Source organism: Macaca thibetana, chromosome 2 (assembly GCF_024542745.1).
Source record: "Macaca thibetana thibetana isolate TM-01 chromosome 2, ASM2454274v1, whole genome shotgun sequence".
NCBI lineage: Eukaryota > Metazoa > Chordata > Mammalia > Primates > Cercopithecidae > Macaca > Macaca thibetana.
Window position 1 is genome coordinate 139,375,897 of NC_065579.1, and position 25,951 is coordinate 139,401,847.

The 25,951-nt window shown below is 50.2% G+C and overlaps 3 protein-coding genes across 24 annotated transcripts in view; 2 read left to right on the forward strand and 1 right to left on the reverse strand.

Moving 5' to 3' along the window:
• The window catches only part of ARPC4 (actin related protein 2/3 complex subunit 4), a 78,619-nt gene extending 66,776 nt beyond the window's left edge, over positions 1 to 11,843 (forward strand). For 3 of the 5 annotated variants that reach the window (XM_050778729.1, XM_050778731.1, XM_050778727.1), the window contains 5 exons: positions 735 to 853; positions 3,869 to 3,980; positions 6,068 to 6,163; positions 8,343 to 8,513; positions 10,932 to 11,843. In XM_050778729.1, the coding sequence (XP_050634686.1) occupies positions 735 to 853; positions 3,869 to 3,980; positions 6,068 to 6,163; positions 8,343 to 8,513; positions 10,932 to 10,937 (504 nt within the window). In that variant the 3' untranslated portion in view covers positions 10,938 to 11,843. The remainder of the gene's footprint in view (positions 1 to 734; positions 854 to 3,868; positions 3,981 to 6,067; positions 6,164 to 8,342; positions 8,514 to 10,931) is intronic. The other 2 variants (XM_050778728.1, XM_050778730.1) reach the window with 2 other exon arrangements.
• The window catches only part of CAMK1 (calcium/calmodulin dependent protein kinase I), a 105,187-nt gene that overhangs the window by 41,188 nt on the left and 38,048 nt on the right, over positions 1 to 25,951 (reverse strand). The gene's annotated exons all lie outside the window — the stretch shown is intronic.
• Positions 14,516 to 25,951, forward strand: part of TTLL3 (tubulin tyrosine ligase like 3) — a 31,562-nt gene continuing 20,126 nt past the window's right edge. For 12 of the 18 annotated variants that reach the window (XM_050778677.1, XM_050778676.1, XM_050778670.1 and 9 more), the window contains exons 1-7: positions 14,516 to 15,463; positions 17,710 to 17,878; positions 18,015 to 18,112; positions 20,765 to 20,893; positions 22,368 to 22,482; positions 23,551 to 23,649; positions 25,305 to 25,500. In XM_050778677.1, coding sequence (XP_050634634.1) covers positions 14,753 to 15,463; positions 17,710 to 17,878; positions 18,015 to 18,112; positions 20,765 to 20,893; positions 22,368 to 22,482; positions 23,551 to 23,649; positions 25,305 to 25,500 — 1,517 coding nt within the window. In that variant the 5' untranslated portion in view covers positions 14,516 to 14,752. The remainder of the gene's footprint in view (positions 15,464 to 17,709; positions 17,879 to 18,014; positions 18,113 to 20,764; positions 20,894 to 22,367; positions 22,483 to 23,550; positions 23,650 to 25,304; positions 25,501 to 25,951) is intronic. The other 6 variants (XM_050778680.1, XM_050778667.1, XM_050778679.1 and 3 more) reach the window with 4 other exon arrangements.

A 25,951-nucleotide genomic window follows, 5' to 3' on the forward strand; every position in this document is an offset into this window, starting at 1 on the left:
ATCACTTTCTCAACCTCAGCACTTTTGATATTTGAGACTCGATAATTCTTTGTAGTGCATTGTAGTATGTTTATTGGATATCTGTCCACTCAGTGCCTGCAGTTCGCCTCCCCGCCAAGTCATGACAGTTGAAAATGTCTCAGCATTCCTCTGGTGTGACCCCAGGTTAAAAAAGAAAGAAATGAAATATCTCGACATTGCCAAATGTACCTTGGGAGGCAAAATTGCCTCCTGTTGAAAACCATGGCCGGGCGCGGTGGCTCACGCCTGTAATCCCAGCACTTTGGGAGGCCGAGACGGGCGGATCACGAGGTCAGGAGATCGAGACCATCCTGGCTAACACGGTGAAACCCCGTCTCTACTAAAAAATACAAAAAAAAAAACTAGCCGGGCGAGGTGGCGGGTGCCTGTAGTCCCAGCTACTCGGGAGGCTGAGGCAGGAGAATGGCGTGAACCCGGGAGGCGGAGCTTGCAGTGAGCTGAGATCCGGCCACCGCACTCCAGCCTGGGTGACAGAGCGAGACTCCGTCTCAAAAAAAAAAAAAAAAAAAAAGAAAACCATGACTCTGCACCTTGGAAGGCGTCTCAAAGGCCTAGTTTGTTCTGTTCACAGTGGTGTCTTAAGAGCCTTGCACCCTCAGTGCTACCTGGCTTCATAGGAGCTGGAATAGGGGATCAGTGGGTTTGGCATGACAGATTTTGATCTTCCCTTCCCTTTGTGTTATTTCCTATAGACTGCCACTCTCCGCCCCTACCTGAGTGCCGTGCGGGCCACATTGCAGGCTGCCCTCTGCCTGGAGAACTTCTCCTCCCAGGTTGTGGAACGACACAACAAGCCGGAAGTGGAAGTCAGGTAGGGAAGGACAAGTCAAGGTGGGGATGAGGGGTGTGGCACGCAGAGATGGCTGCTGTCAAGAAGGTGCCGTGAACTTATTATGTCCCAGAGTAGTCAGGACAGCTGCAGTTGACATTTTGTCTTGCTGCCAGCTGAATGGTGATTCCCAATTTGGAGTTAAGAAAATAGGGTCAGGCCGGGCGCGGTGGCTCAAGCCTGTAATCCCAGCACTTTGGGAGGCCGAGACGGGCGGATCACAAGGTCAGGAGATCGAGACCATCCTGGCTAACCTGGTGAAACCCCGCCTCTACTAAAAAATACAAAAAACTAGCCGCGTGAGGTGGCGGGCTCCTGTAGTCCCAGCTACTCGGGAGGCTGAGGCAGGAGAATGGCGTGAACCCGGGAGGCGGAGCTTGCAGTGAGCTGAGATCCGGCCACTGCACTCCAGCCTGGGTGACAGAGCGAGACCCCGTCTCAAAAAAAAAAAAAAAAAAAAAAAAAAAAGGAAAATAGGGTCAGTGGGTTGGCAGGACAGAACCCAGGGGAAAAGACAAGATTGCTTGACACAAGGTATGACTTCTCAGAGCTGGGCTGTTGATGAAGTCTTTCCTGTGGCATTGTTGAAAACACTGGTAGTTTAAGGAATAGTCAGATAATTTAGTTATCTGAGATGCCATCTTCATACTTTTCTAATGTAATGATCAGGGATTTTTTTGTACCTACCAGTCTAGACACTCTGACACCCTAATCCAAATACTCCACATTTTGAATGATTTTCTCTTATCTAGTTTCCATTTCATAAATATCTTTTTCCCCTTTAAAATTTAATCTGGTGCAATGGCTGGTGCAAGCCATTGCCTGGTGCAGTGGCTCACCCCTTTAATCTGAGCACTTGAGGAGGCTGAAGTGGGCAGATCGCTTGAGTCTAGGAGTTCAAGACCAGCCTGGACAACATGGCAAGACTCCATCTCTACCAAAAAAATATGCAAAAATAGTTGGGCTTGGTGCCACATGCCTGTAGTCCCAGCTTCTTGGGAGGCTGAGGCGGGAGGATCTCTTGAGCCTGGGAGGTAGAGGTTGCAGTGAGCCAACATCGTGACAGTGCACTCCAGCCTGGGTGAGACCCTGTCTCAAAAAATAAGTAAAAGAGGCTGGGCACGGTGGCTTATGCCTGTAATCCCAGCACTTTGGGAGGCTGAGGCAGGCAAATCACGAAGTCAAAAGATCGAGAGCATCCTGGCCAACATGGTGAAACCCTGTCTCTACTAAAAATACAAAAATTAGCTGGGCATGTAGTGCACGCCTGTAGTCCCAGCTACTCAGGAGGCTGAGGCAGGAGAATTGCTCGAACCCGGGAGGCAGAGTTTGCAGCGAGCAGAGATCGTGCCACTGCACTCCAGCCTGGCGACAGAGCAAGACTTCATCTCAAAAAAAAGTAAATAAAATTCAATCTGGTACGTACATAACTGAGATAATCTGGGTTATCACATTAATGGTATGATTTAATTTTGAATTTTAAAAATAACTGATGTTGGCCGGGTGCGGTGGCTCAAGCCTGTAATCCCAGCACTTTGGGAGGCCGAGATGGGTGGATCACGAGGTCAGGAGATCGAGACCATCCTGGCTAACACGGTGAAACCCCATCTCTACTAAAAAATACAAAAAACTAGCCGGGCGAGGTGGCGGGCGCCTGTAGTCCCAGCTACTCAGGAGGCTGAGGCAGGAGAATGGCGTAAACCCGGGAGGTGGAGCTTGCAGTGAGCTGAGATCCGGCCACTGCACCCCAGCCTGGGCGACAGAGCAAGACTCCGTCTCAAAAAAAAAAATAAATAAATAACTGATGTTAGGATATGCCCTGTTATACTGCTTAATGTACATGATTTCCAGTGGGCCTTTGAAAATGATTTACAGTTTAGAGACACCACACCACAATTAATTACTATTACAGATCTCTAGGTATTCAGAGGCATTACCTTGGAACCTGAACTCATAGGGGTCTCAGAGGCAAATGAATCATTTCTGGATTGATAATTAAAGGAAGCCAAACTGTGTTCAATTTTAGCCTTTCCTTACCTCCAAGACAGGTGTTCTCTCTACATTCCTAAATGGTATATTGGTTTGCCCGTGTAGGTTGAGTATCTCTTATCCAAAATGCTTGGGACCAGAAGTATTTCAGATTGTGGAATATTTGCAGATACTTAACCAGTTGAGCATCCCTAATCCCAAATCCAAAATGCTCTAGTGAGCGTCTCTTTGAGCATCTTGTCAGCACTCAGAAACTTTCAGTTTTTTTCTTTTTTTTTTTTTGAGACGGAGTCTTGCTCTGTCACCCAGGCTGGAGTCCAGTGGTGTGATCTTGGCTCACTGCAACTGCCACCTCCTGAGTTCGAGCAGTTCTCATGCCTCAGCCTCCTGAGTATCTGGAATTACAGGAATGCGCCACCATGCCCAGCTAATTTTTATATTTTTAGTAGAAATGTGATATCACCATGTTGGCCACGCTGGTCTCGAACTCCTGACCTCAAGTGATCCACCTGCCTCAGCCTCCCAGAGTGCTGGGATTACAGACATGAGCCACCACGCCCAGCCAGTTTCAGATTTTGGATTTCGGATTTGCAGATTGGGGATGTTCAACTTGTCGTTACTAAAATAGCTGTTTTTTGTAAAGCTCCTACTCTGTACCAGGCACGCTATTAGACATTTGACCCTTTTTGATCTCTCTCAGTCCTCGCCAGTGAATTAGGAATCAGAGTCATTTTACAGATGAGAAAATTGAGATTCCAACAGGGTAACTTGCCCAAGGAAAGTAACAGAGGAGGCTGGATTTCAAAACCTTTTCGCCCTGACTTCAGAGCCTGTGCTCTTTCTGCTGAAGAACACACTCACTGGCCCCCATCTTGGAGCACCCCTGCTTGTGAGTCTTCTATTCCTTGGACTCTGTGGTCTCATAGTGATTCCAGGACCTGCCATGGGGTCACTCTGACTATTCTGTCCCTCTGTAGTACAGAGGACTCTGTCACATTGTGTTTTCAGGAGTAGCAAAGAGCTCCTGTTACAACCTGTGACCATCAGCAGGAATGAGAAGGAAAAGGTTCTGATTGAGGGCTCCATCAACTCTGTCCGGGTCAGCATCGCTGTGAAACAGGTAAGTTCACCATGGAGGAGGCCCAGCGTAAGGAGCTCTCTTTCAGTCCAGGGGTCCCCATCTGAGAGATCAGTGACCCAGATTCTAGATTCAGAGTGCAGGAAACCTAGCCTCTGCTTCCTTTTTTTTTGAGACGAATTCTTAACTCTTGTCGCCAAGGCTGAAGTGCAGTGGCATGATCTCGGCTGACTGCAACCTCTGCCTCCCAGGTTCAAGCAGTTCTCCTGTCTCAGCCTCCCGAGTAGCTGGGATTACAGGCACCCGCCACCACGTCCAGTTAATTTTTGTATTTTTAGTAGAGACGGTGTTTCACCATGTTTGCCAGAATGGTCTCCATCTCCGGACGCAGGTGATCGGCCCGCCTCAACCTCCCAAAGTACTGAGATTACAGGCATGAGCCACCATGCCTGGCCAGTAGAAGGCAACTCTAAACTTTCAACAGGATGAAAACAAAACAATATTGTTAAATGCAGACTACATAATGTTTTCTACAGAAAGTTCTAACCCTGGGGCCTGCTTTCCTTGTTAAAATGGGAGGTTAACAAGTGTTGGGAGATGTTAAGGGCATACTAGCAACCAGCAACAATAATTTTCCTTTAGAAATGTTGAGAGTTCGGGGCCAGGCACAGTGGCTCATGCCTGTAATCCCAGCACTTTGCGAGACCAAGGCGGGTGGATCACTTGATGTCAGGAGTTCAAGACCAGCCTGGCCAACATGGTAAAACCCTGTCTCTATTAAAAGTACAAAAATTAAATCCCAGCACTTTGGGAGGCCGAGACGGGCGGATCACGAGGTCAGGAGATCGAGACCATCCTGGCTAACACGGTGAAACCCCATCTCTACTAAAAAATACAAAAAACTAGCCGGGCGAAGTGGCGGGCGCCTGTGGTCCCAGCTACTCGGGAGGCTGAGGCAGGAGAATGGCGTAAACCCGGGAGGTGGAGCTTGCAGTGAGCTGAGATCCGGCCACTGCACTCCAGCCTGGGCGACAGAGCCAGACTCAGTCTCAAAAAAAAAAAAAAAAAAAAAAAAAGTACAAAAATTAGCCAGGCGTGGTGGCATGCGCCTGTAGTCCCAACTACACGGGAGGCTGAGGCAGGAGAATTGCTTGAACCCGGGGGGCGGAGATTACAGTGAGCCGAGATCGCGCCACTGCATTCCAGCCTGGGCGACAGAGTGAGACTCCATCTCAAAAAAAAAAAAAAGGCCGGGCGCGGTGGCTCACGCCTGTAATCCCAGCACTTTGGGAGGCCGAGGCGGGTGGATCACAAGGTCAGGAGATCGAGACCACGGTGAAACCCCGTCTCTACTAAAAATACAAAAAATTAGCCGGGCGCGGTGGCGGGCGCCTGTAGTCCCAGCTACTCAGGAGGCTGAGGCAGGAGAATGGCGTAAACCCGGGAGGCGGAGCTTGCAGTGAGCCGAGATCGCGCCACTGCACTCCAGCCTGGGCGACAGAGCGAGACTCCGTCTCAAAAAACAAAACAAAACAAAACCAAAAAAAAAAAAAAGGTAGCCAGGCATGGTGGTGGGCACCTGTAGTCCTAGCTACTGGGGAGGCTGAGGCAGGGGAATGGCGTGAACCTGGGAGGTGGAGCTTACAGTGAGCGTAGATCACGCCACTGCAGTCCAGTCTGGGCGACAGAGCAAGACTCCGTCTCAAAAAAAAGGGAAATGTTGAGAGTTCAGAAGGGAGAAACTTCAGAAATGTTCAGTGTTATTAAAGCAGAGATCACCTAAGGTTATTTCTGATAGCCCAGGTGGTGCTACAAAACACCCTGGGAAATGTAACACTAGTGAAATGAGAATGGGAAGGGCAGCTTGGAGTACAGTTGTAGACTCTGAAAGAAGCCATAGAAGACTATAAGAATTACCTCTCTGGAATGGGTCCTCATTAACAGATGGCCCAAGGTAGACCCTTGTTTCAGCTGGCAGCCAGGTCCCCCACTTCAATGATCCTTCCGAGTACCAAACCTCACTGTGTCCTGGGAGCCTTGGAGAAATTGGAGTCAGAAGACCAGGCTACAAGGTGTTTTTGGCCTTGGGTGTCAGCTTTAGAGAAACGTTTCTCTCTTGCACTCCGCAGGCCGATGAGATCGAGAAGATTTTATGCCACAAGTTCATGCGCTTCATGATGATGCGAGCAGAGAACTTCTTTATCCTTCGAAGGAAGCCTGTGGAGGTGAGACCCTGTGACCCATGAGTTTGCGATACCCAGGACCCTGCGTATCGCAATGGCCTGGGATTGTTTCTAGAACCAGGATCAGTGCTCCTCCAGCTGTTTGGCACCCACTGCCTGAATTGACAGTTGGCCTTCATCTCAGAGTGGGAGCAAAGAGGATTAGAAACTTAGGAAAAGTTGGGTCTACCTCAGCCATAGAAAAGGCGAAAAAGGGCCGGGTGTGGTGACTCACGCCTGTAATCCTAGCACTTTGGGAGACCAAGGTGGGTGGATCACGAGGTCAGGAGTTCAAGACCAGCCTGGCCAACATGGTGCAACCTCGTCTCTACTAAAAATACAAAAATTAGCTGGGCGTTGTGGTGGGCACCTGTAATCCCACCTACTCAGGAGGCTGAGGCAGAGAACTAACTGCTTAAACCTAGAAGGTGGAGGTTGCAGTGAGCCGAGATCGTGCCACTGCACTGCAGCCTGGGCAACAGAGCAAGACTCCGTCTCAGAAAAAAAAAAAAAAGGCAGAAAAGGTAAGACATATTGCTTATTCCCAGAGCCTATAGTCTAGCATCAGAAAGAGCTCAGTGAATTAGAAATCCTTTCTAAGCTCTGCCAACTGAATCATAGTCTCTCTCTCTCTCTCTTTTTTTTTTTTTTTTGGAGATGGAGTTTTGCTCTTGTTGCCCAGGCTAGAGTACAGTGGCACAATCTCACTCACTGCAGCCTCCACCTCCCAGGTCAAGCGAGTCTCCTGCCTCAGCCTCCTGAGTAGCTGGGATTACAGGCATACGCTACCACACCTGGCTAATTTTGTATTTTTAGTAGAGACAGGGTTTCATTGTGTTGGCCAGGCTGGTCTCGGAACTCCTGACCTCAGGTGATCCGCCTGCTTCGGCCTCCAAAAGTGAATCATAGTCTCTCTTTTTTCTTTTTTTTTATTTTTGAGACGGAGTCTCGGAGGCTCCGTCGCCCAGGCTGGAGTGCAGTGGCGCAATCTCAGCTCACTGCAAACTCCACCTCCCAGGTTCATGCCATCCTCCTGCCTCAGCCTCCCAAGTAGCTGGGACTACAGGTGCCTGCCACCATGCCCAGCTTATTTTTTTGTATTTTTAATAGAGACGGGGTTTCACCGTGTTAGCCAGGATGATCTTGATCTCCTGACCTCATGATCCACCTGCCTCAGCTAGGTTTACAGGCGTGAGCCACCGCGCCCAGCCTCTTTTTTCTTTTTCTTTTTTTTTTTTTTTTTGAGACAGAGTCTCGCTGTGTCGCACAGGCTGGAATGCAGTGGCGTGATCTTGGCTCACTGCAAGCTCCGCCTCCTGGGTTCATGCCATTCTCCTGCCTCAGCCTCCCAAGTAGCTGGGACTACAGGCGCCTGCCACCACACCTGGCTAATTTTTTGTATTTTTAGTAGAGACAGGGTTTCACCGTGTTAGCCAGGATGGTCTTGATCTCCTGACCTCGTGATCCACCCACCTCGGCCTCCCAAAGTGCTGGGATTACAGGCATAAACCACCACGCCCGGCCCACCAAATCAGTCTTTTAAAGCCACAGTTAACATTGGGTCAGTTGTTGCCTGAATTTTTACTTGAATCTTCTCCACAGACTCCTTGCCAGGTCAACTTAAAATATCCCCAGTGACTGAGCAACTACCACACAGCAGCATGTGCCATCATCAGACACGTCAGGCGTGTTGGCCAAGTTCTTCCTCATCCTGAGCCAAATTTTCTCTCCTGGTCCTAGATCTAATCTCTGGGGCCACCTGGAATAAATAAAATTGCTCTTTCTCCCACAGCCCTCCAGCAGAAAAAGACCTTAATCCCACCCATCTTCCACATCATCTCTTCTCTGAACGAAATGTTCCCTGTTGTTTGATTAGATTCTTCTGTAACAAGACTTCAAGTCCCTTGACTCATTCTCAATGCAGAGTTCTTTGTGCCAGATAGTCTTCCAGAGATGTCTGATACACACAGAATTCTCAACTGGGTTCAGTTGCTTGGATCCAACCTAGACACCCTCCCCCAGAGCAGCTGGGCTGCTGACTGGAAGGGTGTGTAGCTTGGGAGAAGATCACAGCCAGTGGGAACCATGTGGATGAGTGGAGGACGTGACCAGCTTAGTTCCCCTGGGGTGCTAATTCTCTCCTGTTCCTTCTCTTCCTCCTCCCTACTGTCTTCTTCCCTAGGGATATGATATCAGCTTTCTGATCACCAACTTCCACACAGAGCAGATGTACAAACACAAGTTAGTGGACTTTGTGATCCACTTCATGGAGGAGATTGACAAGGAGATCAGTGAGATGAAGCTGTCAGTCAATGCCCGTGCCCGCATTGTGGCTGAGGAGTTCCTTAAGAATGTGAGTAGAGGCCTTTCAGCTTTCCTTCCAGAGTCCAAAGGATCTGGGGGTCATGTTGAGAACTTAGCATCTGGTGGGAAAGGGGTCCAAGCAGTGTGTTTATATCTTCTGAGCTCTCTAGGACCCCTGGGCACAGCAGGTCAGTCAGGTGCTTTGGAGCCAGAGGACCCCAAGTTCATCTCTGAGAGCTACAAGGCGTTTTCTATGTTTGGGTGTCTGGGATGTCTCCTAGTCCCTCATAGGAACTTGGACACTCATTTCTGCATCTCAAGATGTTCACAAAGGCCTTACCTCTATCTTATTCAAACCCCAAGCGAGACAAGTGAAGTCTGCATGTGAATTTTCTAGGAATATAGGACAGTTAATCATGTTATAATTCCACTTCTCAAATAGACTTCAGTACTTCCCTTCAGCATGTTTCTCAGGCTTAGTCGTGATTCCTTCAACCTGTTTTCTATCACTTGCATGATATCAGTCCTCCAGATTCCTCTTACATTGTTTATGCCTTTCTAATTGAAAGCACGTAGTCATTTGAAGAGGTAGAATTGTTTACATTGATGAACTGATGACATAGTTCTTAGTTGTTTAGATATTCAGAACATGCCTTCTTTTTTTTTCTCCTTTTTCCAAACAATCTTCGGTTTGTTGATATGTTCCACCCAGAGTGGCTGTGATCTCTAGATGGTAGACTTAGTGTGTACTCCCACTAGTAAGTACACACCCAGTCCAGAAGGAGCTCAGATTCCTAAAAATGGAAATTATACCCGCTTCCCTTGGGATTTAATTATACTGAGGGTGGCCAGTATACAGAGTAGCCATAGTGTATGCACAGGTCAGCATGGTTGTTCAGCTCACTCAGCTGTGGAGGCAGACCACCTGTGTGTGAATCCAGGCTCCACCACCTACTCAGGCATGTCACTGAACTTTCAACTAAGCCTCAGTTTCCTCAGCTGTGAAATGAAGGTCTGGTAATTAATACTTATCTTTCAGAGTGGTTGAGCATTAAGTGAGACCATGTGTGTAAAACATAGCACCTGGTACATAGTAAGCTTTCCATGTATTGCAGCACTGAAGTTTTATGACCAGGATACTAGGAACCCTCTAGATTGAACTGGAAGGGGAAAATAGCTCTTGTTCCAATATTGGCTCACTCATTTCAACAATCATTTACTTATTTATGATAATTACATCACACAGAATTAGACACCTAAAAAAGTATGTTCACATATCCCGTTTATTACTCAAAACAATCTTTGAGTCAGCTATTATCGCCATTTTAGAGATTAATAAACTGGGGCTCTAGAAGCAAAAGCACCTGTCCAAGGTCCCTCAGCCAGTAAGGAGGAACCAGAATGTGGAGCTGGGTTTTCAGACTCAGAGGTCTAAGATAGTACCATAACCTTTGTCGGGGTCACACATTCAGGTGCATCCAAAGGTTGGGTAGCCGTGGAGTGGGCAGGATGAGGAGCTGCTAAGCACATGCCTCATCTGCAGGGGCTGGCTCCCACACACCTCCAGGCCATTGAGCCCCCATTTTTTTTTTTTTTTTTTTTTGAAATGGAGTCTCGCTCTGTCGCCCAGGCTGGAGTGTGGCTCACTGCAAGCTCCGCCTCCTGGGTTCATGCCATTCTCATTCCTCAGCCTCTCAAGTAGCTGGGACTACAGGCGCCTGCCACCACGGCCAGCTAATGTTTTTGGTACTTTCAGTAGAGATGGGGTTTCACCGTGTGAGCCAGGATGGTCTCAATATCCTGACCTCATGATCCACCCACTTGGGCCTCCCAAAGTGCTAGGATTACAGGCGTGAGCCACCGCGCCTGGCCAACTAATTCATATTCTTTTAAACACCATGTGGGCCATACAGTGCTCATCTTTGGGCTGGTTTCAGGCATGGACCATTGGTTCACAACCTTTGGTCTCTAAAATGTCCAGGGCTGTCCTAGGCAGCATGGGGGTCCCTTGAGGGCAGAAAACATTTCAAGGGCCTGTCTTGGTTGGAGGATCATCCAGAGCTTGACACAAAAGTACCAGAACCTGGGTCCTTCTCCACTTGGCCCTCTGAGTCCCCAAGCCCCTTGCATGAGAGCCCCCATGCCTAAAGAAAGCAACCCCAGTTCACCAGGCAGGACGCTGACAGGGCTTTCTAGCAGCCTCCATGCCAGGGCACAGGGGAGCTGTGGATAAGCTCCATGGCTGTTAATTTTTCTGCCTCATCTAGTGTTAGGCTTAGGGCTGGTGCCCATAGGTCACTTCTGAAAGCTGGCTGAATTAGAGCATGACCACAAGGTGTCCTGGGACCCAACTCTGCCCATCAGAGATATGAGCACAGTGGCAGCTCAGGTTCATGCACCTCCTTAGAGCAGTCCTACCAGGATGCAATAATAACCACCATGCACTGCCTCTTGGTTCTCTTGACAGTTTTAAACTATCTGGCTGGATCTTGTGGCCTTCCCCCTCAGACTACCCATGTCTCCACGAAGGCGTCCTGGAGTCACTCCCCAGAGCAGCGGCGGCAGCGGCGGCAGGGAGCTGGGTTGGGGTGGGCATTTGATGCGGGAGGTGGGTGATGTGCTTGCTAGCTGGGCAAGAAAGCAGCTGTGGACCTGCCCCAAGGCCACACATGCCTGGTCAGGCTGGCTTCTGATGTTCAGTGCCCTGGGCCGGGACAGATTTTTTTTTAACGTCTTGAAACTTAAACTCTGTGCTTGTAGGATACTGTAACCTTTTTGTCTTTTTTTTTTTTTTTTTTTTTTTTTTTTAAACCTCCACCTCCAGTGACTGTGACTGGTCCCAGTGATTGTACCTTATTGGTTGCTGTGGGTCTGGGCGGGCCTGGAGCCAGAAGGCGACTTTATTTTTTCTCTCCTATGCCATCCCAGGTGGGGAGGGAGGGAGGTTTCAGACTCCAGTTTCTCTCCCTTACCCTTTTATTCCCAAGCCTCCTTGGCCCCAATATAAGTGGTGGGAACCCTCTGCCAGCTTCCTGAGTTCTGCCTGAAGATGGCCCCCCAGCACTGGTTGGGGACAAGGGCCAAATTGGTGACCACCAGTCATGCCTAGGACCTGGGGCCCAAAAGCCAGGCAACCCCTGACTACAGGGGCCACTGGGTACCCTCCTAGTTGAGAGGGGCCGCTGTTTCGCCTTGTCCGTCAGTGCCAGTGCCTGTGCCAGAGGTTGCGAGGTGAGTCCTCCAGAGCTTCCCAGCCGGGCCCTCCTCCTGCCTGTTCTGGCTTGTCTGCTCCCACGCTAGCTGTCCCTTTTCTGATTCTGGTGGATCCTCCCTCCCCTAATTAAAGTCTCTTTTTGCCCCTTTGGGGCTGCATGAGGTCTTTGCTGTCTGTGTGTATGAAAGGAGGGGAGGTGGGGCTTCTTTTCCCTGAGACTAGATGGCTGGTGATTGTGCCTGGAGCTCCCCACTGGGTGCAATCTCATGATTGGTCCCGCCATTATTCCTACCAGGGTCCCCAACCCAGAGACTCCATTCATTGTAGTCCAGGCACCATTCATTTCTGAAACTGCTCTCTCTGCCTATACAGAGCTTGGGTGCTTTTCATATAATGAACTTACTTGGGCTAAAAAGTAACCTCAGAGAAACAGTGCTCCCATTTGGTGGATAAGGAAACTGTGATTCCAAACATGAGATGTAATAACTTGCCCCAAATCTAGCCAGTGAGCAAGAGAGTAGACTTTTGTCTGTGCCAAAACAGTAATCACCATCCACAAGTGGCTATTTAAATTTTAATTATTACAATTAAATAAGTTTAAAATCCAGTTCCCTAGTCCCACTGGCAACTTAACAGCTACCAATGACTGTACCATGTATAACAGCATATATAGACAGAGCATATACAACACATACATAGAGATTCCTATCATTGCAGAAAGTTCCATTGGATAGCACTATACCTTAGTAACACCTCGAAGTAAAAAAAAAAAAAAACCCTTGTGTTTGAGTCCTGATTCTTCTTGACAAATTTGGTCAAGTTATTTCTATTTTGTGTCTCAGTTTCTTAGTCTATAAAGTAGAGATAATGAATATGAACAATCTGACATGGTCCCTGCCACACAGGTACTGACAACCGTAGTTGTTCACCAGCCCAGTGGCTGGGCTGTTGAATAATTTCCAGTGTTCATGATGTTATCCTTGCCTTGAAGAGACTTGGAGGTCCAGGAAAAGGGCTAGGTATGTAAAAGGTTCACTGAAGTGTTTTATGTTTAATATTGGAAGTCTGGGGGCCAAGGGGTAAATATAGGAGAGGGTGTCAGGGTAAGCTTCAAGAAGGGTTAACCTTTGAGCTGAGCTTTGAAAAGGGATTCCTCCAGATGGCCAGAGGGGTCTCTCTTGATGGGGTGGACAAGGTGATGTTAAAGGCAGGAGGGCGCGAGGGCAACCTGAACAGCTATTGCCCCTCTCCCCCGCCACCTTTTTTTTTTTTTTCCATTTTTGAGACGGTCTCGCTTTGTCACCCAGGCTGGAGTGCAGTGGTGCAATCGTGGCTCACTGCAGCCTCAGCTTCTCCAGGCTCAAGTGATTCTCCCACCTCAGCTTCCTGAGTAGCTGGGACCACAGGCTTGTGCCACCACGCCCAGCTAATTTTTTTGTTTTTGTTTTTTGTTTTTTTTAGTTCTCGCTATGTTGCCTGGGCTGCCTTGGGTGATCCTTCCGCCTCAGCCTCCCAAAGTGTTATCATCCCCTTTATGACATTACCTCTGTGACCTACCTCACTACCCCTCTGAATTAGATGTTCCCTCCTCCAGGGCACATGGCTATGTTCTAGCTTTGCAGTGAATGTTAAAGGTGGTCACAGTGAAACTGGGTGACTAATAGGGTATAGCAGCTGGTCACTCAACAACCCTCACAGGAGAGCATTGCCTGGGTGAGCCAGCCACAACCCTCATTTGTCACGTATCTCTCTCCCAGGGTCCAAATTCCCTAAATCACCTCTCCTGGGGATGTGCTTTTTGGGAAGTCCAGCCATCAGCTAAAGGGGGTTGGGGTCAGCTGGACAGAAAGGTGGGGAATCCACCTTCACTTAAGAGCACATCTCCCCAGTGACTAACAAAGCTGGGCTCTGACCAGGGTACTCTCTTCAACTCTGCCTGCATGGGCACTGCTAGAGTTGGCCTCTCAAACTGTCCCTGTGTGGTCCTTCTGTGACTAACAGGCAACCTTCTGTGTGATAACATACAGGTGTTTAAGAGACAGGCTTTGGAGTCAGACCTGGGTTGCAATGCTGCCTCTGCTCTGTGATTTGAGGCAAATTGTTTAACATCTTGGAACCTTATCTCCCCTGTGACTTTTGAGGATAATACTTTGCCAGTGCTCCAAAAAGGTTGCTTACAGTGTTAGCCTGGGGGCCAGGCATAACTGTTCTGATCTATTACATTTCTTTCACAGTTGACTCAAATGATGATCAGTTTTTCCATTTCCAAGTTCCTGGGGAAGGTGTGCTCTGCACTTTCGTGTTACCCCCATATGCTGCCCTCGCTAAGGACCTTACCCTAGGCCCATCTGCCAGGCCCGGCAGGTCTGATCTGTCCTCGCCAGGCTCCAGCCACGCTGGCTGTCTTGTAGTTCTTAACCTTTCTCGGCTGTTGCTGGGACTGTTTGTTCCCTGAAGTGCTGTTCCTCCCTTTTCCCTGGTGACTCCTGACTCCTCGCATTTACATCTTCAGCTTAAATGTGTCACCTCTTCAGAGAGGACATCCTCTACCTCCACTTCATCTAAAATGCGTCCTCTTCCTGGTTTCACCTCTGCTTGTTCATTGCCCTTATTATACCTGTAACTATTCCCTTCCTTTGTTACTTTTTATTCCCCTCACTGGGCTGTAAGCTCCATGAGATCAGGGGCCATTTGTTAGCGCCTATAAATACTGTAGAATCGCCCAAACCCCAGGGCCAGTGGCACCAGGAAGTACTGGATAAGGAACCGCGACACTAACTGGGGCTCAGTGCTCTCTTCCGCCTTCAGTGCTCCACTCATCAAGGGTGTGGGTGAGGCCCCAGGTCCTGAGGAAGCCCTTGCTTGACTGCCCCGGGGCCCACCGCAGCCCCCAACCAACCCCGAGCGGTCTGATGGTGCCCAGGGAATGGTTTCCAAGGCAATAGCAAACGGGGCGGGGCTTGGAACGGAGGACAAGGCTCGAGCCTAGGCAGGACCTTCCCGGGAGAGGAGGCAGCGACGCGGAGGGGAGGCGGGATCAGGGGCGCTGGGAGGGCGAGCGCCGCGAGGGGCGCATGCAGGGCCCCGACGCGCCGCTGCTCCTGAGCGCTGGGGAGCTGGGGCCCGGGCGCCGGGTCTCGGCCTCCTGGTACCGCCAGGGGGGCGGCCCGGTGTGCAACTGGCTGCGAAAGCCGCAGCCGCTCGAGCCACGCACCAGTTTCCCCTTGGCCTGCCGCTCCGAGTTCCGTCCACCTAGGAGGCTGCCATGGCCCGGCCCTGCCTCCGCCCAGCCCGAGGAGGGTCACGCAGGCGGTAGATGCCAGGCGGGCAGCCCCGCTCCTGCGCGCCGCCTCGGCCGCGCCTTCAAGACGCTGGTCCCAGGCACCCACGCCCAGGGCGCCGCGGATCCCCGCCCCCTCGGCCCCCCGCACACCCCGGTCCTGGATGACCCCTCTCCGCAGGATGGTGAGGCCCCGTGCGGCCCGTTCACTCTGGCCTACAGCGGCTGCGAGGACGACAAGATGCTGGGGTGGAGGGAGGGAATGGGGGTCGGGAGAAGAGCGGCCGAGGGTGGACATCTGGATGAAGGCCGGAGGCAGAGAAGAGGCGTGGCTATCGGCGGCGAGAAAAGATCCTGGGCCGAGACCCTAGGCCCAGGCCCAGTCTACCCCGCCCCTACTCCGCATCTTTCTGCAGGTTTCCCGGTCCTCTGGCGAGGATCCTCCAAGGCGTCTCACATGAACCGGCTCAGAAACGCCAAAATCTACGTGGAGAGAGCTGTCAAGGTCAGAGGAGGGGCGGGGGCGCTTAGAAAGGGCCCTGGGAGCGGCTCAACCTGTCTCCCTGCGCTGTTTTCTTATATCCTTAAAAAACAAAAGCAAAAGAAAAAACAACAGCAAAAACCCCCAACCACCACACCCATCTTCAACTACCTCCCCATTTACCCCTTCAGCACCAAACTTCTGGGCTCCCTCCACTCTGGTTCCCTGTGATGTCCCACTCTAATCAAGGTGCCTGGTGAGTTCCAGGGAGCCAAACCCAGCAGTGCCTTTCTGTTTTGATCTCGGTTGGGCACCCTGTATCTTTCTACACCGCTGCCCCACACACCCTTCCCCTTGGCTGGCTGACTGCACGCTCCTCGTTTTCCTTTCTCCCTCTTTGGCTGCCGCTTTTCAGTGGCCTTTAAAGGTTCCTTGGCCATTAGTGGCCCCCTGGCCCCTTCCCCAGGTCTGTCTCCTTTGGCTGTGTCCTTGGCTGAGTCCGGTCAGTGTGCTGCACCCCCTCTGTGCCCCTTCCAGCCCAGCCTCGAACTCCACATCCGGTCGATCCAGCCCCCTACCTATCATCTACACCCAGAAAACTTAACAAGCATTTCAAATTCAGGTCCCAAACCAGACTTTGATCTTCCTGCCCAAACCTGTTGTCCTCGCCAGTCTCTGGTCTTTCCCATCTCTCAGTTCCTCAGGCCAGAAATCTTATCTCTCTGTTTCTTCACCCACAGGTCTAATCCCATCAGCAAAACCACTTGTCATCTCCACCTCCAAAACGATTCTCAACTCTAGCACCTTCTCCAGTCCGTGATGTAACCACTTTCATTTTAGTAATTGTGATTTCTCTCCTAGGCAAACCATGACAGCCTCCTAACTGGTCTGCCTCCATCCTGTCCCCTCATCTTTTTGCCATACAGCAGCAAGCCAAGCCTGGAAAGACTCCCTCAGTTACCCTTTTTTGCTCACGACACTCTTAGTATGAAATCCAAGTCCGTTCTGAGGCCTGCAGGCCTTCCACAGTCTGGCCACTGCCTACCTCCTCTGGGGCTTTCCCCATCATTTTCCATGCTCCACTCACTCTGGTCTCCCTTCAGTTCCTTCTGACCTCTCTCCAGCCTCAAGGCCTTTGCACATGCATTCCCCTCTGCCTGAATCGCCATTTCCCAGTTCTGTGCATTCGTGGCTTCCTTTCAACCTTCCCTGGCCATGTATTTCTAAGTAGTTTCTCTGGATCCCATTAAGTATGCAGCTTCTGGAGCCAAACTGCCAGGATGTAAATCGCTGCTCTTTTGCTTAACCACTGTGGGGCCTCAGGCACCCTGCTCAACTTCTGTATGCCTCTGTTTCATAGCCAGTAAAATGGAGATAACAGTATCTAATAAAAATGCATAGTATTGGCCGGGTGAGGTGGCTGACACCTGTAATCCCAGCATTTTGGGAGGCCAAGGCAGGAGGATCACTTGAGACCAGGAGTTCAAGTCCAGCCTGGCCAACACAGTGAAACTCAGTCTCTACCAAAAAATATAAAAATTATTTGGGCGCCGGGTGCGGTGACTGATGCCTGTAATTCCAGCACTTTGGGAGGCCAAGGTGGGTGGATCACCTAAGGTCAGGAGTTTGAGACCAGTGTGGCAAATATGGTGAAACCCCGTCTCTATTAAAAATACAAAAATTAGCTGGGCGTAGTGACACACAGCTGTACTGCCAGCTACTGGGGAGGCTGAGGCAGGAGAATCGCTTGAACCCGGGAGGTGGAGGTTGCAGTGAGCCAAGATTGTACTATTCCAGCCTGAGTGACAGAGGAAGACTCCATCTCAAAAAAAAAAAAAAAAAAAAAAAAAAAAATCTGGGCATGGTGGTGCACACCTGTAATCCCAGGTACTCAAGGAGGCTGAGGCAGGAGAATCACTCGAACCCAGGAGGAAGAGGGTGCAGTGAGCCGAGATTGTGCCACTATACTCCAGCCTGGGCAACAGAGTGAGACCCTATCTCAAACAAAACAAAACAAAAATGCTTAATGTATTGTTAGTAATGCATGTAAGTGCTCAGCACATAGTAGGTCCTCAATAAATAGTAGCCATTGCTATTATTATTACCATGCATATTTATTTCTCTACTTATTTATAGTCTGTTTATTTCTCCTACTGGAATATAAAAATTTCCTGATGGCAGTGTCCATACTGTCTGGTTCACCTTTATATCCCCTATGTCTGGTACTTATATAATACTTATTGAAGAAGTATCCATCTCTCACCTTGCAGCAGAAGAAGATCTTTACAATCCAAGGCTGCTACCCAGTGATCCGGTGTCTCTTGCGCCGGAGGGGCTGGGTGGAGAAGAAGATGGTCCATCGCTCAGGCCCCACCCTGCTGCCACCCCAGAAGGATCTGGATAGCTCAGCGATGGGTGACAGTGACACCACTGAGGATGGTGAGTGGTTCCCTCCCTTTCCACAACTGTCCCTCCTGAGTCCCTTTTCTTTGGTTCCCACTGTCCCAGGGTTGAGGCCTTATGGACTATGGGGCAGGGAGAGGAAACTCATCAGCTCTGGCCTCTGCATCCACAGAAGATGAAGATGAGGATGAGGAGTTCCAGCCACCACAGCTGTTCGACTTGGATGATTTACTGAAATTTGATGACCTAGATGGAACACATGCTCTGATGGTGAGGGCCCTGGGGGACAAGATGAAGCAGGGGCTGCCTGCTTAGAGGGAGAGCATTGGTGTCCAGCTGGGTGACCTCAGACAAGTCCTTTCTTTCTCTGGGCCACAGTTTCCCTATCTGTAGTAAAAACTGCTTCTTTAAAGGCTGGATAGAGCTGGGCATGGTGGCTCATGCCTGTGGTCCCAGCTACTCAGGAGGCCAAGGTGGGAGGATCACTTGAGGCTAGGAGTTCAAGACTAGCCTGGGCAACATATAAGACTCAGTCTCTACAAAAAAAGGTAGAAAAACATTATCCAGGTGTGGTGGCATGTTCCTATAGTCCCAGCTACTCGGGAGGCTAAGATGGGAGGATCGCTTGAACCCGGAAATTACATGCTGCAGTGACCTATGGTCGCACCACTGCACTCCAGCCTGGGCAACAGAGCAAGTCTCTATCTCTAAAAAAGAAATAAGTGAATAAAGGCTGGATAGGGCCGCAGAGTGGGGAGGGACACATCAGGCCTGTGTCCCATCTGGCCTGTGGTTCAGAGCTCTGCTAGGTCATACCAGATGCCAGCACAGCTTCCATGCATGGTAACTCCCCCTTCAAATAAAAACCCCATAGTTCACCTTCTCCCTCTGCTCTTGGTAAGTGAAGGTAGGAAGGAAGGACTTAAAAAGCTGTGGAAGAGGCGGAGTGGGGTGGCTTATGCCTGTAATCCCAGTACTTTGGGCGGCCGAGGCGGGCGGATCCCTTGAGGTTAGGAGTTCGAGACCAGCCTGGCCAACATGGTGAAAACCCATCTCTACTGGAAAAAAAAAATACAAAAAAAAATTAGCCGGTGTGGTGGCAGGCACCTGTAATCCCAACTACTCAGGAAGCTGAGGCAGGAGAATTGCTTGAACCCAGGAGGTGGAGGTTGCAGTGAACTGAGATCACGCCACTACATCCCAGCCTAGGCGACAGAGTGAGACTCTGTCTCAAAAAATAAAAATAAAAAATAAAATAAAGGCCGGGCACAGTAGCTCACGCCTTTAATCCCAGCACTTTGGGAGGCCAAGGCTGATGGATCACCTGAGGTCAGGAGTTCAAGACCAACCTGGCCACTATGGTGAAACCCTGTCTCTATTAAAAAAATATAAAAATTAGCTGGGTGTAGTGGTATATGCCTGTAATCACAGCTACTTGGGAGGCTGAGGCAGGAGAATTGCTTGAATCTGGGTAGCGAAGGTTGCAGTGAGCTATCACGCCACTGCACTCCAGCCTGGGCGACAGAGCAAGACTCTGTCTCAAAAATAAAATAAAAATACAAAAATTAGCCAGGCGTGGTGGCGGGCACCTGTAATCCCAGCTACTCGGGAGGGTGAGGCATGAGAATTGCTTGAACTTAGGAGATGGAGGTTGTAGTGAGCTGAAATCGCACCACTGCACTTCAGCCTGGGTGACAGAACAAGCGATAACTCCATCTGGAAAAAAAAAAAAAAAAGCTGAAAGAGTTGGGTGTGATGATGTGGAGGACATGCATGTTGAGGTGAGGGTACTTGGGTTTCCATCTTGGTAGTGCCACTTACTGAGGTCAACTATATAAAATTGCCATTTCTGGCCGGGCGTGGTGGGTCACGCCTGTAATCGCAACACTTTGGGAGGCCAAGGTGGGGGGCTTATTTGAGGTCAGGAGTTCGAGACCAGCCTGGGGAACATGGTGAAACCCCGTCTCTACTAAAAATACAAAAAAAAAAAAAATTATCTGGGTCTGGTGGCACACACCTGTAATCCCAGCTACTAGAGAAGCTGAGGCAGAAGAATCACTTGAACCGAGGAGACGGAGGTTGCAGTGAGCCAAAATCACGCCACTGCACTCCAGCCTCGGCGACAGAATCAGACTCCATCTCAAAAAAAAAAAAAAAAAAGCCATTTCTCTATGTCAGGAATGGCTGAATATTGGCAGCTTCATATGGGTCAATCTCATGAGCCCTTGGGCAAGTCACTTGCCTTCCTATGCCTCAGTTTCCTCATCTGCAAAATAGAGATTACCTTAGCACCTACCACGTAGAATTGTGGTGAACCTTGAATGAACTGACATGGAAAGTGCTTAGAGCAGGGCCCAGCATGTGCTGACATTGGTTATGAATAATTATCCCACCTCCCAGAATTGTAGGAAGGATGGAGAGAGGTGGGGTCCATGAGAGAGCCTTTGTCACAGGCTGTGTGCCCATCAGCTTGGAGTCACCGTCCTGCCCCTGGGCAAGTCACTGATGACCATGGGCCAGAACAAAGTGTGACATTCAGTTGTGCAGCTTTGTCACTGCTTGGGGGCACCCTTAGGGGCCCTGCCTCCTCAGCGGCTAACTCCATAGGTGGGTCTATGTCTCAGTCTTTGGAATTTGCTGTGGTTTGATGAGGCTAATGCCAACTCCTTCTTCTCACGTTGCCACCTGTGGCATCCCTAAGGCCAAAAGGAACCTGAAAGGCTGGCTTGGCCTCTGCCCACCTGTGCCCTGGAGGAAGAGAAATCTTGACTTACACAAAGATGATGTGTGGGTTAGAGTCCACCTTGGAAGCATCCTCTCCTTCCTGTTCACCCACCCTGCTCAGCAGGGCAGGGAGAGGCTGCCTTAGGCCCTGCTACCCACACTGGCCTCTGTGTTTCTGTCTCCTCCCTGTCTCCCCAGTCCCGCATGGTTCAGAATGAGACCCCCTACTTCATCTGGACCACTCGGCGGGATGTGCTCGACTGTCGCTTCCTCTCCAAGGATCAGATGATAAACCACTACGCCCGGGCTGGCTCCTTTACCACAAAGGTGGGCTCCCTAGAGGAGCAGGCAGGGCAGCCTCCAACTCCCCGACCTTGGGCTGGCAGCCCTCCTCCCTGCTCTCCTTGTTAGTAAGAGGAAGTTCTCAGGGCAAGGGGAAGTATATAATTCAGAAGATTTGGAGTCTGACCAGCATCTGGCTGGTTCAAATCCAGCCCCTGCACCGTATCTGGCATGTGTAGATATAGTGACTAAAATGGGCTCCGGCATTCAAATGGGTCTGGAGGTAGAACAATCACCAAACCCAATGATAGTGAGCAAGCAGACTCTTAACCTCCTAAGCAAAAGATATCTGGCTAATGAACCCATTCTGTCTTACCTGGGTTTTTTTTTTTTTTTTTTTTTTTTGAGTGGAGTCTCACTCCGTCTCCCAGGCTGGAATGCAGTGGTGCAATCTCTGCCCACTGCAATCTCTGCCTCTCAGGTTCAAGCAATTCTGCCTCAGCCTCCTGAGTAGCTGGGACTACAGGTGCGTGTCACCACACCTGGCTGATTTTTGTATTTTTTAGTAGAAATGGGGTTTCATCATGTTGGCCAAGCTGGTCTTGAGCTCATGACCTCAGGTGATCCACTTCAGCTTCCCAAAGTGCTGGGATTACAGGCATGAGCCATCATGCCCAGCCTTACCTGGGTTTCTTAGCAAGTGACTTCACCTCTCTGAGCCTCAGTTTTCTCATCTTTCAGTGAGAATACCAGTAAGGACTGTCTTCTGGGATTGTGGCAAGGATGAAGGGCTTTATAATAATGACCTGCCATTATATTATTGGTGTGGGTTAGGAAGGATTCTAGAAGAAGCAGCTCTTGTTTTGTTCTATTTTTAAGAGGTGAGGTCTTGCTATGTTGCCCAGGCTGGTCTTGGCCTCAAGCAGTCCTCCTACTTCAGCCTCCCAGAGTGCTGGGATTACAGGTGTAAGCTACTGCGCTTGGCCTTGGCAGCTCTTTAAGAATGTGAAAGGGTGGGCCAGGTGCAGTGGCTCACGCCTGTAATCCCAGCACTTTGGGAGGCCGAGGCGGGCAGATCACAGGTCAGGAGATCGAGACCATCCTGGCTAACACGGTGAAACACCGTCTCTACTAAAAATACAACAAATAAGCCGGGCATGGTGATGGGTGCCTGTAGTCCCAGCTACTCTGTAGGCTGAAGCAGGAGAATGGTATGAATCTGGGAGGCGGAGCTTACAGTGAACTGAGATCGCGCCACTGCACTCCAGCCTGGGCAACAGAGCGAGAGTCCATCTCAAAAAAAAAAAAAAAAATGTGAAAGGGTGGACAGGAGGGACGTCAGGCATTCTTGGCAAAGGACACTGCCCAGGCAAATATATGGTGATAGATGTGAGCAACTCAGACCTTGCAAGTGGGGCCAAGGCTCTGAGAGCATATCCAGTTGGGGTCTTTCTGAGCTGTCTGGGTGTGTGCTGAGTGTGGGCAGTCCCGCCCTGCCCTCTCAGCACTAACTCCGTAGGTGGGTCTATGTCTCAATCTCCGGAATTTGCCGTGGTTTGATGAGGTTGATGCCAATTCCTTCTTCCCACGCTGCTACCGCCTGGGGGCTGAGGATGACAAAAAAGCCTTCATAGGTAAGGAGACCCCCAGCCCCATGCCTGGACCTCAGGCTGACGGAGCAGGGCTGAAGCTCTGGCTCATGTTGGAGAGCAACAGGCCTCTCTTCATGTCCTCGTCTGCCCCAGCAGATTTCCTTTTCCACCCTCAATCCTTATCCTTCCCTAATGTGCCCTCCCTTAATGAGCCTCTTAGCTTGGTCAACTCTGACCTCCAGAAAAGCTCAGGTAGCTTGGCTTATATTCTAGAGCAGGTTCTAAAAGCTGGTCAGTCCCTTGAGTTTGGAATCCAGAACAGATTCCAGGCTTATATCAAGTTCCACTTGTTGAATTGGGTTCCAAAAAAGGCTGCAGGCTTTGGGTTTCTAAGGCAGACTAGGTTCCAATTCCACAATATGTTCTAAATTCAGGTTAGAATTTGGATCCAGATTCTATGCTAGGTTTAAATTACATTCAAAATCTGAAATATGACATAGTCTGGTTCTCAGGATAGAATAAGTATCAAAAGTAGGTGATGAACAGAAGAAATAAATCAGACAATGGGTCCAAGCCAGATTCTGAAGGCAGAATATGATCCAGGTCAGGTCAGATTTGGGGTCTGGTTCCACAACTGAAACAGGAGCAAGTCCTTTTTTTTTTTTTTTTTTTTTTGAGACAGAATCTCACTCTGTCACCCAGACTGGAGTGCAGTGGCTCGATCTTGGCTCACTGCAAGCTCTGCCTCCCGGGTTTATGCCATTCTCCTGCCTCATCCTTCCTAGTAGCTGGGACTACAGGCGCCCGCCACCACACCCAGCTAATTTTTTGTATTTTTAGTAGAGACGGGGTTTCACTGTGTTAGCCAGGATGGTCTCGTTCTCCTGACCTCGTGATCCACCCACCTCGGCCTCCCAAAGTACTAAGATTATAGGCATAAGCCACTGCGCATGGCCTGAAACAGGAGCAAGTTCTAAACTCAGGCTCTAGAGTCAGAAAAGGTAGAGTCAGGTTCTGGATCCAAAATGGGGCAAGTCATGATCAGGTTCTGGAACCAGAACAGGCCTCAGGCCTAGGGGCTGAGCAGGGTATCCCCTGGCCTGGGAGCAGAGGACTTCTGGCTGACAGCTGCCCGCAACGTTCTCAAGCTGGTGGTGAAGTCTGAGTGGAAGTCATACCCTATCCAGGCAGTAGAGGAAGAGGCCTCAGGTAAGTACTGTGATTACCTCCACTCTTCTACCCATTTATCCTCCACCCATCTGCCCTTCCACCTATCTGCCCTTCTACCTATCTACTCATCCACCCACCTACTGGTTCATTCACACATCTGTGTATGATTCACGTCTACCCATCTATCCATCCATCCATCCATCCATCCATCCATCCATCCACTCATCCATTCACCTATGTACCCACTTATTTACCCACTCTCTGATCTACTGATTCACCCACCCACACTTCCATTCATCCTTCCATCCTCCCACCTGTCACCCATTGTTAATCTCTTCATTCATCTACCTGACGTCAGCTCCATACTCCCCATCCATCTATCCACTCCCTGCCTACCTATCCTTCCACAGATCCATCTACCCATCTACCTACCTGCTATTCCATTCTCCTGTCTACTACCTATCTGTCCTCCAGTCCATCCACTCATCCATTTTTCTGTCCCAGGTACCTAGACACTTGTCTTCCCATCCATTTGTTAGTTGATCCACTCCTCATTCCGCCCTCCCATGGGCCTGGCATGTGGCCAAGCACCCTGGAGAGGGGAGACTAAGAAGACATGGTCCGTCCCTGCCTGTGAGGAGCTCAGGTCTCTGAGGAGGAGGAAGCAGTGAAACTGGGCTTTACACATGGCCCGAGAACAGCTTAGGCCTGAACATAAGGAAGAGCTTGGAGTGGAGGGGGACACAGAGGAACCCTCACTATCATTGCATGCCAGCCCAACCACTGCCTGCCCTTTCCCTTTCTGGATTTAGCTCGTGCCTCCAGGCTCCTAGTCCTGTAATCCAGGGACCCATCAGTGAGGGATTCAGGGAAGTAGAGGCAGCTCTCCAGGAAGGAGGAAAATCCCTGCCTCTTCCAGAGGGAGACCTCCCCATTGCTGTCTCTTGCATGTGTCACGTACAGGGAAGGCTTGGTTGTGTGCCAGGATAAGGGGCAAAAGGGCCTCGGGTGTGGCTAGAGACCCCGTGCTTAAGCTTTTATGGTATAGGTCAGGCTGCAGGGGTCTGAGGGCCTCAGCTGTATATCAGAGTCTTCAGTGCACTGCGATGTTCCGGGTGAGTCAGGTCTGTGGATGTGCATGGGGGTCTTCTGAAGGGTCAGTTTCTGTAATCACTTTCAGGTGTGTCAGGGCCTTGTGCAATAACAGTGCACACAGAGGTTAGTGCTTCTGTGGGCTAAGGGTTGTAGCTCTGTGTCAGGATTCTGGGAGTGGGTCTGGATTTCTGGTGTGTGGACTTAAGAAGCTGTGTCAGACGTGGGGGAGGGGTATTCATGTATAACTGGGTTCACATAGGCCAAGGCTCCCAGGTGCATTTTAGGCAGAGCCTCAGGTGTCTTACAGGTCCCAGGGGCAGAGAGGCTATAGGTGCTGTCAGAGGACTTGGGGACATTTAGGGCCGAGTCTTAAGTGAGTGACAGGTCCTGGGACAGTGGGAGCCAGGGGCAAGTGCTAGAGTTGCAGTGAATTTAGAGCAAAGCCTCAGCTAAGTGACACATCCCAGGGCAGTAAGGAATCTATCTAGGTACGTGCTGGGCCGCATGTAAGTGACAGGCCTCAGGACAATGGGGGCTGTGGCATGTGTCAGGTTACCTGCCTGGATATGGGATCGTGACAGGCCCCTCCCTATGTGCAGGAGACAAGCAGCGCAAGAAACAGGAGAAAAACCCAGTGTTGGTGTCCCCAGAGTTTGTGGATGAAGCTCTGTGTGCGTGCGAGGAGTACCTTAGCAACCTGGCCCACATGGACATCGACAAGGACCTGGAGGCCCCACTGTACCTCACCCCCGAGGGCTGGTCCCTCTTCCTCCAGCGCTACTACCAAGTGGTCCAGTGAGTCCCCTGCAGCTGGGACTTTGGGCTGTGGGCAGGTGTTTAGGGACAGGCCCTTTCTGTCTTGGGCAGCCCCCACCCCTTCCCCAAGCCTCCCGCTCATTTACCCTGCTGTTCTTCTGCTCGGGAACCCTCAAGGACTCCCACTGCCTCCATGATAGGGTCTGGGCCACTCTTCTTGGTTCTTGGCATAGCATAGTCTCTAAGAGCATGGCTTGTGCCACCAAATGGACAGCACATTGCCCAAAGTGTGTGTTGTATGGATGTTAATTCTCCAGGAAGTAAATAGATTTTATGGAAAAAGGGCTTTTGTGGTCCATCACATTTGGAAAACACTGGATTAAGCAGTTAATTAAAGAGGCTTCCCTGGGGCAGTACTCTTCAGAACCTCTGGGTGGTGTAAGCCTACAGAATGTATCCTGTATACTCTCTCTGTAGGCTCCCACCCTGC